This window comes from Tamandua tetradactyla, chromosome 20 (genome assembly GCF_023851605.1).
Source record: "Tamandua tetradactyla isolate mTamTet1 chromosome 20, mTamTet1.pri, whole genome shotgun sequence".
Taxonomy (NCBI): Eukaryota; Metazoa; Chordata; class Mammalia; order Pilosa; family Myrmecophagidae; genus Tamandua; species Tamandua tetradactyla.
Window position 1 is genome coordinate 10,732,031 of NC_135346.1, and position 13,594 is coordinate 10,745,624.

General features: G+C 37.9%; 1 protein-coding gene across 19 annotated transcripts in view; it reads right to left on the minus strand.

The window, feature by feature from the left end:
• The window catches only part of LOC143664917 (prolyl 4-hydroxylase subunit alpha-2-like), a 211,622-nt gene that overhangs the window by 142,327 nt on the left and 55,701 nt on the right, over positions 1-13,594 (minus strand). For all 19 annotated transcript variants that reach the window (XR_013166678.1, XR_013166676.1, XR_013166677.1 and 16 more), the window contains one exon: positions 13,035-13,131. Coding sequence is in view for 13 of the 19 variants with exons in the window: in XM_077138378.1 (XP_076994493.1) it covers positions 13,035-13,131 (97 nt within the window). In the remaining 6 variants the exon portion in view is untranslated. The remainder of the gene's footprint in view (positions 1-13,034; positions 13,132-13,594) is intronic.

A 13,594-nucleotide genomic window follows, 5' to 3' on the forward strand; every position in this document is an offset into this window, starting at 1 on the left:
TGAGGAAAAAAAACAAAGCTGGAGGTCTCACACTGCATGACTTTAAGGCATATTATGAAGCCACAGTGGTCAAAACAGAATGGTTCTGGCATAAAGATAGATATATTGACCAATGGAATCCAATAGAGTGCTCAGATATAGACCCTCTCATCTATGGACATTTGATCTTTGATAAGGTAGTCAAGCCAACTCATTTGGGACAGAACAGTCTCTACAATAAATGGTGCCTAGAGAACTGGATATCCATATGCAAAAGAATGAAAGAGGACCCATATCTCACACCCTATACGACAGTTAACTCAAAATGGATCAAAGATCTAAACATTAGGTCTAAGACATAAAACAGTTAAAGGAAAATGTAAGGAGATATCTTATGAATCTTACAATTGGAGGTGGTTTTTTGGACCTTACACCTAAAGCAAGAGCACTGAAGAAAGAAATAAATAAATGAAGAACTCCTCAAAATTAAACACTTTTGTGCATAAAAGAATTCATCAAGAAAGTAAAAAGACAGCCTACACAATGGGAGACAACATTTGGAAACGACATATCAGATAAAGGTCTAGTATCCAGAATTTATAAAGAGATTGTTCAACTCAACAACAAAAAGACAGCCAATTCAATTACAAAATGGGAAAAAGACTTGAACAGACACCTCTCAGAAGAGGAAATACAAATGGCCAAAAGGCACATGAAGAGATGCTCAATGTCCCTAGCCATTAGAAAAATGCAAATCAAAACCACAATGAGATATCATCTCACACCCACCAGAATGGCCATTATCAACAAAACAGAAAATGACAAGTGCTGGAGAGGATGCGGAGAAAGAGGCACACTTATCCACTGTTGGTGGGAATGTCAAATGGTGCAACCACTGTGGAAGGCAGTTCGGCGGTTCCTCAAAAAGATGAATATAGAATTGCCATATGACCCAGCAATACCATTGCTAGGTATCTACTCAGAGGACTTAAGGGCAAAGACACAAACGGACATTTGCACACCAATGTTTATAGCAGCGTTATTTACAATTGCAAAGAGATGGAAACAGCCAAAATGTCCATCAACAGATGAGTGGCTAAACAAACTGTGGTATATACATACGATGGAATATTATGCAGCTCTAAGACAGAATAAACTTATGAAGTATGTAACAACATGGATGGACCTAGAGAACATTATGCTGAGTGAGACTAGCCAAAACAAATACTGTATGGTCTCACTGATATGAACTGACATTAGTGAATAAACTTGGAATATGTCGTTGCTAACAGCGAACATCAGGAGATAAAAATAGTGGGTAATCGGAGCTAAAGGGATACAGACTGTGCAACAGGACTGGATACAAAAACTCAGAAATGGACAGCACAATACTACCTAACTGTAATGTAATTATGTTAAAACACTGAATGAAGCTGCATGTGAGAATGATAGAGGGAGGAGGGCTGGGGACATAAATGAAATCAAAAAGGAAGATAGATGTTAAAGATCGAGATGGTAATCTAGGAATGCCTAGAGTGTATAATAATAGTGACATGTACAGTGTACAAATTTTAAAAATGTTTTTGCATGAGGAAGAACAAAGGAATGTCATTACTGCAGGGTGCTGAAAATAGATGATAATTAATACTTTAAAATGTCACCTTATGTGTGAGACTAAAGCAAAAAAATGCTTATTTGTTACAAAATTTAGATTTTGACTAGAGCATTTCCTAATATAACTCATGTAGATAGTTTGATTGAATGTCATAAGTACTTGGAATCTCAGGCAGGACATGAGATTTTGTTGGTTTGTCCAGAGTGATGCCCCGATGAATCCCACAATGATTTGATCAGTGACTGGAAAAGTATTTACAAGCCCCCTTCGGGAAATGGTGAGAGTGGGGTGAAATTCAACTTCCCCAAGATGAACTCGTGATATTCTCACAAGCAATGTGGACAACCAAAGCTATAGGCTGAGCCCCCAGGCTTGGGGTTTGTTCACATGAAACTTAACCCCGCAAAGGATAGGTCAAGTCTACTTAAAAGTTAGGCCTAAGAGTCACCCCCAAGAGAGCCTCTTTTTTTTTTTTTTTTTTGCATTTTTTTATTTTATTATTTTTTTTTTGTTTGTTTGTTTTTTACATGGGCTGGGGCCGGGAATCGAACCGGGGTCCTCCGGCATGGCAGGCAAGCACTCTTGCCCGCTGAGCCACCGCGGCCCCCAAGAGAGCCTCTTTTGTTGCTCAGATGTGGCCTCTCTCTCCAGCCAACATGACGAGCAGTTTCACCACCCTCCCCCTCTCTGTGTGGGACATGACTTCCAGGGGTTTGGACCTTCCTGGCAACGTGGGACAAAGATCCTGGAATGAGCTGAGACTCAGCATCAAAGGACTGAGAAAAACCCTAGAATGACCTGAGAATTAACATCAAGGGATTGAGAGAAACTTCTCGACCAAAAGGGGGGAGAGTGAAATGAGACAAACTGTCAATGGCTGAGAGATTCCAAACAGAGTCGAGAGGTTATCCTGGAGGTTATTCTTACACATTAAGTAGATATCACCTTGTTGTCCAAGATGTGGTGGAGAGGCTGGAGGGAATTGTCTGAAAATGTAATGCTGTGTTCCAGTAGCCATGTTTCTTGATGATGATTGAACAATGATATAGCTTTCACAATGAAACTCTGTGAATGTGAAGACCTTATGTCTGATGCTCCTTTTAGCTACTATATCAACAGAAGAGTAGAACATACGGAACAAAAATAAATAATAGGGGGAACAAATGTTAAAATAAATTCAGTTTGTAATGCTAGTGGTAAATGAAAGTGAGGGATAAGAGGTATGGTATGTATAGTCTTTTTTTATCTATTATCATTTTATTTCTTTTTCTGTTGTCTTTTTATTTCTTTTTCTAAATCGATGCAAATGTACTAGGAAATGATGAATATGCAACTATGTGATGATATTAAGAAGTACTGATTGTATATGTAGAATGGAATGATATCTTAATGTTTTGTTTGTTAATTTTTTTAATTAATAAAAAAAAGTTAAAAAAAAAAGACAACCCAATTACAAAATGGGAAAAAGACCTGAACAGATACTTCTCAGAAGAGGAAATACAAATGGCTAAAAGGCACATGAAAAGATGCTCAACTTCCCTGGCAATTAGGGAAATGCAAATCAAAACCACAATGAGATATCATCTTACACCTACCAGAATGGCCATTATCAATAAAACAGAAAAGGATAAGTGCTGGAGAGGATATGGAGAAAGAGGCACACTTAATCACTTTTGGTGGGAATGTCAAATGGTAAAACCATTGTGGAAGGCAGTTTGGTGGCTCCTCAGGAAGCTAAGTATAGAGCTGCCATATGATCTGGCAATACCACTGCTAGGTATCTACTCAGAGGACATGATGGCAAGGACACAAACAGACATTTGCACACCAGTGGTTATACCAGCATTATTTACAATTGCCAAGAGATGGAAACAACTCAAATGTGCATCAACAGACAAGTGGCTAAACAAGCTGTGGTATATACATACGATGGAATATTATGTACCTGTAAGATAGAATAAAGTTATGAAGTATGTAACAACATGGATGGACCTTGAGGATATTATGCTGAGTGAGATTAGCCAGAAACAGAAGGACAAATACTGTATGGTCTCACTGATATGAACAAACATTAGTGAATGAACTTGGGAATTTCAGCTAAGAACAGAGACCATCAGAAATAAGGTAGATATTGTGTAACTGAAGCTGTAGGGATACAGACTGTGAAACAGGAGTGATTGTAAAAATTCAGAAATGCATAGCACAATACTACCTAACTGTAATTAAATAATATTAGTACAGTGAATGAAGCTGAATGTGAGAATGATAGAGGGAGGAGGGCTTAGGGGCACAAATGAAATCAGAAGGAAAGATAAACGATAAGGACTGAGATGGTATAATCTAATAAGGCCTAGAGTGAACAATGATAGTGACTAAATATAGAAATTAAAAAATGTTTTTGCATGAGGAAGAACAAAGTATTGTCAATATTGCAAGGTGTTGAAAATATATGGTAATTCATATTTTAAAACTTTAACTTCTGTGTAAGTCTGAAGCAAAAAAAACGTTTATTTGATACAAAGTTATAATTTGACTGGTGCACCTCCTAATATAACTTATGTGGACAGATCAACTGAACATCATAAGTACATGGAACCTTGAGTAGGGCATGAGAGTTTGTAGGTTTGTCCAGAGTGATGCCCCAATAAATCCCAGCGTGATTTGAACAATGAATTAAAAAGTATTTGCAAGTCCCCTTCAGGGAATGATGAGAAAAGGGGGAAAATTCAACTCCCCCAGGTTGAATTCTTGATAGTCTCACAAGCAGTGGGGACAACCAAAGCAATGCACTGAGTCCCCAATCTTGAGGTTTGTTCATATGAAACCTAACCCCACAAAGGATAGGTCAAGCCTACCTAAAATTAGGCCTAAGAGTCACCCCCAAGAGAACCTCTTTTGTTGCTCAGATGTGGCCTCTCTCTCCAGCCAACACAACAAGCAAACTCACTGCCCCTCCCCCTGACTACGTGGCACATGACTCCCAGGGGTGTGGACCTTCCTGGCAACTTGGGACAGAAATCCTGGAATGAGCACAGACTCAGCATCAAGAGATTGAGAAAACCTTCTTGACCAAAAGGGGGAAGGGTGAAAAGAGACAAAATAAAGTGTCAATAGCTGAGAGATTCCAAAAGGAGTCGAGAGGTTATCCTGGATGTTATTCTTATGCATTAAATAGATATCACCTTGTTAGTCAAGATGTAATAGAGAAGCTGGAGGGAATTGTCTGAAAATGTAGAGCTGTGTTCCAGTAGCCATGTTTCTTGAAGATGATTGTATAATGATATAGCTTTCACAATGTGACTGTGTGATTGTGAATACCTTGTGTCCGATGCTCCTTTTATCTACCTTGTCAACAGACAAGTAAAACATATGGAATAAAAATAAATAATAGGGGGAACAAATGTTAAAATAAATTTAGATTGAAATGCTAGTGATCAATGAAAGGGATGGGTAAGGGGTACGTATGAATTTTTTTCTGTTGTCTTTTTATTTCTTTTTCTGAATTAATGCAAATGTTCTAAGAAATTATCATGATAATGAACATGCAACCATGTGATGATATTGTGAATTACTGATTATATATGTAGAACGGAATGATAAGTTAAGAATGTTTGTGTTAGTTTGTCATTATATTTTTTTTTAAAAAATTAAAAATTAATTTAAAAAATGGTGCTGGCAAAATTAGAAATTACCATGAAAAAGAATGAAACTGGACAGCTATAAACTTACAGCTACACATTTTTGGTTTATAACTCTAAATTTCCCTCTAAGAACTGCTTTAACTGCATCCCTTAAATTTTGGTACGCTGTTTTTTTATAAATTTTGAATAATCTCAAAGTATTTTCTAAATTTCCTTGTGATTTCTTCCTTAACACACTGGTTATTTGGGAGTATGCTATTTAATTTCCACATATATGTGATTCTCCCAAATTTCCACCTATTATTGAGCTCTAATGTCATTCCATTGTAACTGAAAACCATACTTTGCATGATTTCAATTCTTCTAAAACTACTGAGATTTGTTTTATAGTCTAACACTGGCTTGTCCTAAAGAATGTATCATGTGAAATTCAGAATGTGTATTACACTGTTAGATGAAGTATCCTGTATGTGTGATAGGTCTAGCTGGTTTGTAGTGTTGTTCACATCTTCTCTTTCCTTATTGAGGTCCAGCCTTCTTTTCGTCACTATTGGAACTGGTGGTAATGACATCTGTTTTTATTAATTAGCACTGTTTGCCGATGCTGTCAGAACACAATATACCAGAAATGGATTGGCTTTTATAAAGGGAATTAATAAAGTTACAACTTTACGTTTTTAAGGCAATATAAATGTTCAAAGTAAGGTAACCAGAGAAAGATACTGTGATCATCCGTTGTGGTGTTAACTTGGCCAGGTGATGACTCCCAGTTGTCTGGTCAGGCAAGCACTGGTCTAATCATTGCTGAAAGGATATTTCATGGCTGGTAGATAAAACAGAGGGATGATTTATCATAGCATCAGTCAGCTGACTGCAGCTGTGGCTGCACATCTGGGATCAATGATGGGTATACCTCTCACAATTGAGATAATCCAATCAGATAGATTTGCTCCAATCAGCTGAAGACTTTAAAGGAAGATTTTCACTGCTTTTTCAGCCAGCAAGCTTCTCCTGTGGAGTTCCTTGAGAACCTTCAGTGAAGTTGCCAGTTTCACAGCTTGCCCTAGCTATAGCAGAGGTGGTATACTGAGGTCTCCCATGATTGTTGCTGAAACGTCTATAGCTCCCTTCAGTTTTCTGCCAATGTTTGCTTCATGTACTTTGGAGTTCCTTGATTGGGACCATAAACATTTATAATTGTTATTTTGTCTTGGTGAATTGTCAATTTTATTAATATGTAGTGTCCTTTCTTGTCTCTTATAACATCTTTACATTTAAAGTCTATCTGATATTAGCATTACTAATCCTGTTTTCTTTTGCTTTCAGCTTAAATAGAACATCTTTCCATCTTTTCAATTTCATTTATTTTTTTAATTTTTATTTCCATCTTTTCACTTTCAATCTATTTATATCCTTGGGTCTAAGATGCATCTCTTGTAAACAGCATACAGATGGATTATGTTTTTAATCCATTCTGCCAATCTGTATCTTTTAATTGGTGAGTTCATTCCATTAACATTCAAAGTTTTTACTGTAAAAGCAGTTCTTGAATCTACCATCTTATCCTTTAGTTTTTGTCAGATCTATATATTCTTTTCCATGTCTCTTTTTATCCTTTAAATTAATATTACTGGTACTCTAATTCTGTACACTCCTCCAGACCACCCTCTCCCATCCTTTTTTTTTTCTCAGCTGACAGGCTCCCTTTAGTATTTATTGTAGGGGAGGGCTCTTGTTGACTAGTTTTCTCAGTCTTCGTTTGTCTTTGAAGATTTTAACCTCTCCCTCAATTCTGAAGGAAAATCTGGCTGGATAAAGAATTCTTGGCTGGAAAGCTTTCTCGGTCAGGATCTTAAATATATCATACCACTGTCTTCTTGCTTCCAGGGTGCCTGTTGAGTAATCCAAACTCAGTCTTATGTGTTTTCTCTTGTATGTAGTACATTGCTTTTCTCATGCTGCTTTCAGGACTTTCTGTTTTCCTTCAACATTTGACGGTTTGATTAGTATGTGTCTTGGAGTAGATTTATTTGGATTTATTCTATATGAGGTTTGTTGGGCCTCTTTAATCTGCATGTTTAAACTTTTATAAGGGTTGGGAAGTTTTCCCCAATTATATCTTCAACTAACTTTCCCAGCCCTTTATTTTTCTTTTCCTTCTGGGACACCAATGCTTCTTACATTTATGTGCCTTTGTTGTCCATCATTTCCTAATCTCCAGTTCCATTTTTTCCATCTTTCTTGCCATTTGTGTTTTTGTGTGCGCTAGTTCAATTGTTCTATCTTCCAGCTTCACCTGTTCTTCCTTCTGCTTCTCTGAATCTGCTATCATGTGTCTCAAGTATTTTTCTAATTTGGTCTACTGTATCTTTCATCTTTGTGAGATCTGCCATTTTTCTATTTAATCTTTCAAATTCTTCTTTTAATACTCTTCTAGTGTCTTCCTGGTATACTTTATTTCTTTATAAATATTCTTGGGTAGTTGTTCCATATTCTTTGCCTCCTCCAGAGTTTTGATTTGGTCATTTGGCAGGACCATTTCTGTTTGGATCACGTGCTTCATGATTTTCTGTTGTCTTCAAGGCATTCGATTATCTTAGTAATTTACTTTGGTTTGTCTTGAAGGTTTAATTTTGCACTTTCCTTGTCAGTAATCCCCTGCTAATTCAAGCCCAAATATCATGTATGGAGTACAGTTCTAATGACAGTCTATTAAAGGCTAGGCAGGGATGCACAGATATTTCAGTGACAGAATACTCACCCACCACGCAGAAGACCCAGACTCAATTCTCAGCCCATGCACAACCCCAAAAAACATAAAATAAAAATATAATAAAATATGAAAGGAAAAAAACCCACGCTTCAACAGTAGTAGACCACAAAGTCTGAAGGAGACACCCCAACTCAGACTGGTGCCCAAAGAAGGGAGAGAAAATAATTTTAAAAATAATAATAATATAAGTTTTAAAAAGAAATTAAAATATAAATACATAAAATATATAAATAAAATAAAGAATAAAAATAATGCTATTAATAAAAATATATATGTAAAAATATATTTTAAAAAGCAGAAAAATAATAGAAAAAAAAGGAAAAAAATAGGCAGACAGCTTGCCACCCTGCACATACCACTTCTCACCAGCAGGTGGCGTGCCTAAGGCAACACCTCTCCTCAGGCCTGGCCCTCCCAGAGTGCAATGGCCAGCTGAGAAGCCAGTGTGTGTGGCACGGGGGCTGCTCCTGGCCTGTGGCAGTGGGACACCTGATCCTGGCGTGGGACTGGGAAGTGGACAGCAGTGCATGAGGGCAACAGTTGACTCACAGTGCCCAGTGCCCTGCAAACCCACCATATACTATGCCTGATGGGCCAGCTATTTGTTGTACCTGGCTGGGAGGCCACTCCCAGCATCTGGGGGATGCAGCTCTTCACAGGAGATGGCCAGGCCTGACTCCAGCCTCCCCATGGGTACCACCAGTAGAGGTTTCCCCAACTAGCAGCTGGAGCAGGCTGGAGCAGAGGGAGGTCAGTTCCCTCTGATCTGTGCCTTCCCATGTGCCACTATCTGCCAACAGTGGAGATCACTGCTGATCCGACCCACCCTCCTCTCCCTGCCCTGATGCCCCTGCCTCTCTCTACTCCAAGAATTACTGAAGAACCCCCACAATCACTGACACACACCCCACCCCCACCCCACCATTAGGACCACAGTCCCGATCATTCTCTTCCCATCCCCTATCTTGTCCCAGGTAGCAGGGGTGAACTAAATCCACCCCACTCAGCCATCTTCCCAGAAGTCCTCTCCTGTATTTTTGAAAGACAGTTTTGCTGGATATAGAATTTTTTGTTGAAAAGTCTTTTTCCCAGTATTCTGAATGTCATTCCATTGCCTTCTGGCCTCATGGTATTTAATGAGAAGTCAGTTGCTTATGTTACTGGGGATCCTTGCTTCTTTCAATATTCTTTCTTTGTCATTTGAAAGTTTGACTATGATGCGTCTAGTGAGGGTCTCTTTGAATTTATTTACTAGGAATTCACTGAGATACTTGGATATGGAGATTAATGTTGTTCATCAAATTTGTAAATTTTCAGTCATTATTCCTTCAAATATTTTTTCTACCCCTTCCACTGTCTCCTTTTCTTCTGAGATTACCCTTATATGTATGTCTGTATGTTTGATGATGTTTCTCGGATCTCAGAACCTTTATTTTTCTTCATTCTTTTTTCTTTAAATTCTGACACAGTAATCTCATGCTTTCAAATACACTGATTCTTTCTTCCTGGTGGTAAGTTCTTAAGAATTTCAGATTTCAATTATTGTATTTTTCAACATCATATTGTCTTTATTACAATTTCTCTCTATATTCATGTTCTCTACTTGGTGAGACATTGTTCTCATACTTTCCTTTAGTTCATTAGAAATGGTGCCTTTAGTTTTTTTGTTTTTTTTTTAAATTTTATTGTATAATATAGCATATATACAAAGTAAAGAAAGAAAAACACAGTTTTCAAAGCACTCTTCAACAAGTAGTTACAGGACAGACTCCAGAGTTTGTCATGAGCTACCACACCATCCTCAGATTTTTCCTTCTAGCTGCTCCAGAATACAGGAGGCTAGAAGGCTTAAATATTTTTTATCACCACAGTTGACATTTTCTTTCTTTCTTTTTTTTGTGAGAAATAAAATAAATACAAAAAAGCAAAAAATTTCCAAGCACAGCACAATTTTAGGTTTTTAATTCTAGATGCTCTGAGATACTGGAGATTAAAAGAAATAGCAATATAATGATTCAGCAATCATACTTGTTTGTTAAATCCTACCTTCTCTGTATAATTCCACTATCACCTTTGATCTTTCTCTCACTCTTTAGGAGTATGTGGGCCATGCCCATTCTTTCTTTCTGATTTCATTTATGTCCCCAGCCCTCCTTCCTCTATCCTTTAGTTTTTGAAAATATTTATAATAGCTGCTTTTATTTTCTAGTAATCCAAAATTAGGGACAACTTCTTTTGACAGCTTTTTTCCTGTGTATGGGCCATAATTTCCAGGTTTTTTTCATGTCTTATAAATTTTCATTGTCGAAATCTGGACTTTTTGAATAACATAACGTGGGAAGTCTGTAAACCAGATACCCCTGATGAGCTATTTCTATGATTTTCTGTTGTTGTTGTTGTTGTGTTGTTGTTGTTGTTAATGATTATGCTGTTTGTTGAGTGATTTTCCTGGACTAATACTTTAAAGTCCATATTCTCTGTTATGTATGGTCATTGAAGTCTCTGCTCAATTATCTTAGTGGTCAAGGACAGACTGGACAGAAATTACCTTAGATATCCTTAAATTCAAAAGTTTTCTAGCCTTGCCAAGGGATTACTACACTTCAGTAGGAAGTTCTAAACTCTGAAATAAGTGCTGGTTCAAAACAACCCTAGCTTTTGCTTGTTGAAAGCAGAATTTCTCAAAACCTTAATAGGTTACAGATTGAATCATGTCCCCTACAAAGACATATTACAGCTCTAACTCCCAGTTCTGTGAATATGAACCTACTTGTAAATAAGATCTTTGAAGACATTATTAGTTAAGGTAGGGCCAAACTGAATCAGGATGGGTTTTAAGCTAATATGACTGGAGTCCTTATAAGCAGAAGAAATGTGGACAAATGGCTCTGTAACTGAAGTAAAAATTGGGTTATGGATTCCTGGCAAACCACCATCAGAATGCTACAGACTTCAGAGAAAGCATGACCCTCTGAAACCATGACTCTGGATTTCAAGCCTCCAAAACTGTGAGACAATAAATTCCTGTTGTTTAAGCCAACCAGTCTGTGCTATCTGTTATAGCAGTCCTAGAAAACTAGACAACTTCATTCGTTTTCCATATCTTTATCTCTGTACTGTATGCTGGTTAATTTCTCCAGTAATTCTCCTACATCACTTATACTCTCCTTAGCTGTGACTAATCTGTGTACCAGTCATGGTACAGTCAGAAAAACAGAAATCATACCATGAAATCAAAGAGAATTCATTATAGGGGATGAAAAGGCAAGAAGAGAATACTGAGATAAAACAGAGATAATAATTTCAGAAAGTAGTACTCATCCCTACAAAAAGGGAACAGAGTACTAAACCTAGGATTTTGGAGCGGCACTCTGCAGAGCTAGAACACAGACCTGTGAAAGACGTTGCTAAATGGATGTTCTGGCACTAGAGGGAGCAACACCAAGGAGTTGAGACTCAGGCCTCTGAGGAAAGAACACTGCCTAGATGGTACTCCTATCTAAGAAGGGACACAGTTAATCTTCTAGGTGAGTGGAAAAACACTGGATATTGGAAACAGTTACAGTGCTGGAGTTTAGGTTACAGCTGGACTGATGTTAACAGGAGGAGCAAACAAAACAGGAGGAAACAGGTCATTTCTCCAATCTGCTGCCTTCATTCATATACATATAGAATGGAGAGCAGAGCCAACAAAAGACAAATGTAATCTGCCAAGTTCTAGCCCAAGCATCACAAATCAGTATATAGAAGGGTGAATTTGGATTCAAGAAACTAGAGCTTATTACCCAGACATGCTGTTTAATCCATCCAGTGAGCCATCAACTTCAAAAACTCTTGTGCTTTCAGAAAATCTATTTCGTTATGTTTCAAATCTGCATAAACTTTTAAATATAACTATTTTCTCAATTTTTATTTCACCTTTTATGTTGTTCTAGTTTGCCAGCTGCCGGAATGCAATATACCAGAAATGGAATGGCTTTTTAAAAGGGGAATTTAATAAGCTGCTAGTTTACAGTTCTAAGGCCAAAAAAATGTCCCAATTACAAGTCTATAGAAATGTCAAATCAAAAGCATCCAAGGAGAGATAACTTGGTTCAAGAAGGCTGATGAAGTTCAGGGTTTCTCTCTCAAGTGAGAAGGCACATGGTGAACAGTCACAGTTTCTCTCTTGGCTGGAAGGGCACATGGTGAGCAAGGTGTCATCTATTAGCTTTTTCTCCTGGCTTCCTGTTTCAAGAAGCAACCTGGGAGGTGCTTTCTTTCTTCATCTGCAAAGGTTGCTGGTTTGTGGGCTCTCTGCTTCTCGTGTCTATGTCGTTCTTCTCTGCTCTCTCTGAATCTCTCATTCTCCAAAATGTTTCCTTGTTTATAGGACTCCAGAAACTTATCAAGACTCACCCAAATGGGTGGAGACATGCCTTAACCTGATCCAGTTTAACAACCACTCTTGATTAAATCACATCTCCAGGGAGATTATCTAATTACAGTTCCAAATTTACAATGCTGAATAGGGATTAAAAGAAATGGCTGCCTTTACAAAATGGGATTAGGATTAAAACATGGTTTTTCTAGGGTAAATATATTTTTCAAACCAGCACATATGTGTTCAATCATACTAAATACACTTAGTCTCTGTTCTGTTATCTGACATTCTTAGAGGTTTAGTTTTGGGGGCAGGGGAGGTGGGGGTGCATGGTCTAGGAATCAAACCTGGGTCTCCTGCATGGAAAGCAAGCTTTCTACCACTGAACCATCTGTGTACCCTAGAGGCTTACTTTTAATTCTGCTTTCTATACCATTGTACTCATGGTAAATTGTTTTTATAATTTAGAATGATTAACTCATATTCAGCAGGGCTTATGTGGCCTGGATTTAGTGTGTACTCCTTTCAGAGAAAATTTGTATTGACTTCTGCTAGGCATGCTGCACATATTATTTCTAGAACCACATTCATGTTAACTTCTATGTTTGGAAAGGGAGAGATGGGCAGAGCCCTCAGAGTGTAGGAACAGAGGATTACCTTTACCTTTTAATCACAGAGAGTTTGGCATCATTCAAAAGGATATATTCTTTCAGAGCCTGAACCAGTTGTTTTTCCAGATGAATCAAGCTAGTCAAGTGCCCTGCATGGGAAGAGAAGAAAGGGCCAGTCATAACTGGACAGAGGACTGCCCACCCTTCTTTACTGTGACATGAACTCTAGTGAAGGACAGGTCCTCAGATCAGGAGATTGCTGGTCAGCTCTTTCTGGATCATTTGGATAATAAAACTGAAGAATATCTGATGCTCACACGGTTCTAGCCTCTGGCTTCAAGAAGATATGAGAATTCCCAAGAAATGTTAAAGACAGATACACACACAATGAACTCTATCTTCAGGGAGGAATCTCCATCTTACCCCTTTACTCCTATTTCTAATTATGTCATGTGAAGCATGGTCACTATGAGGGCTGAAACCACTTCAACACACAGGAATGAACTCTGAATTCATTTCAATGCATAGGAATGAACTCTGACTTTTAGGTGAAGAGAAAAAGAGCAGACAGGACTCTCATGCCAAGAATGCACTCTACCCATAATTACTGAT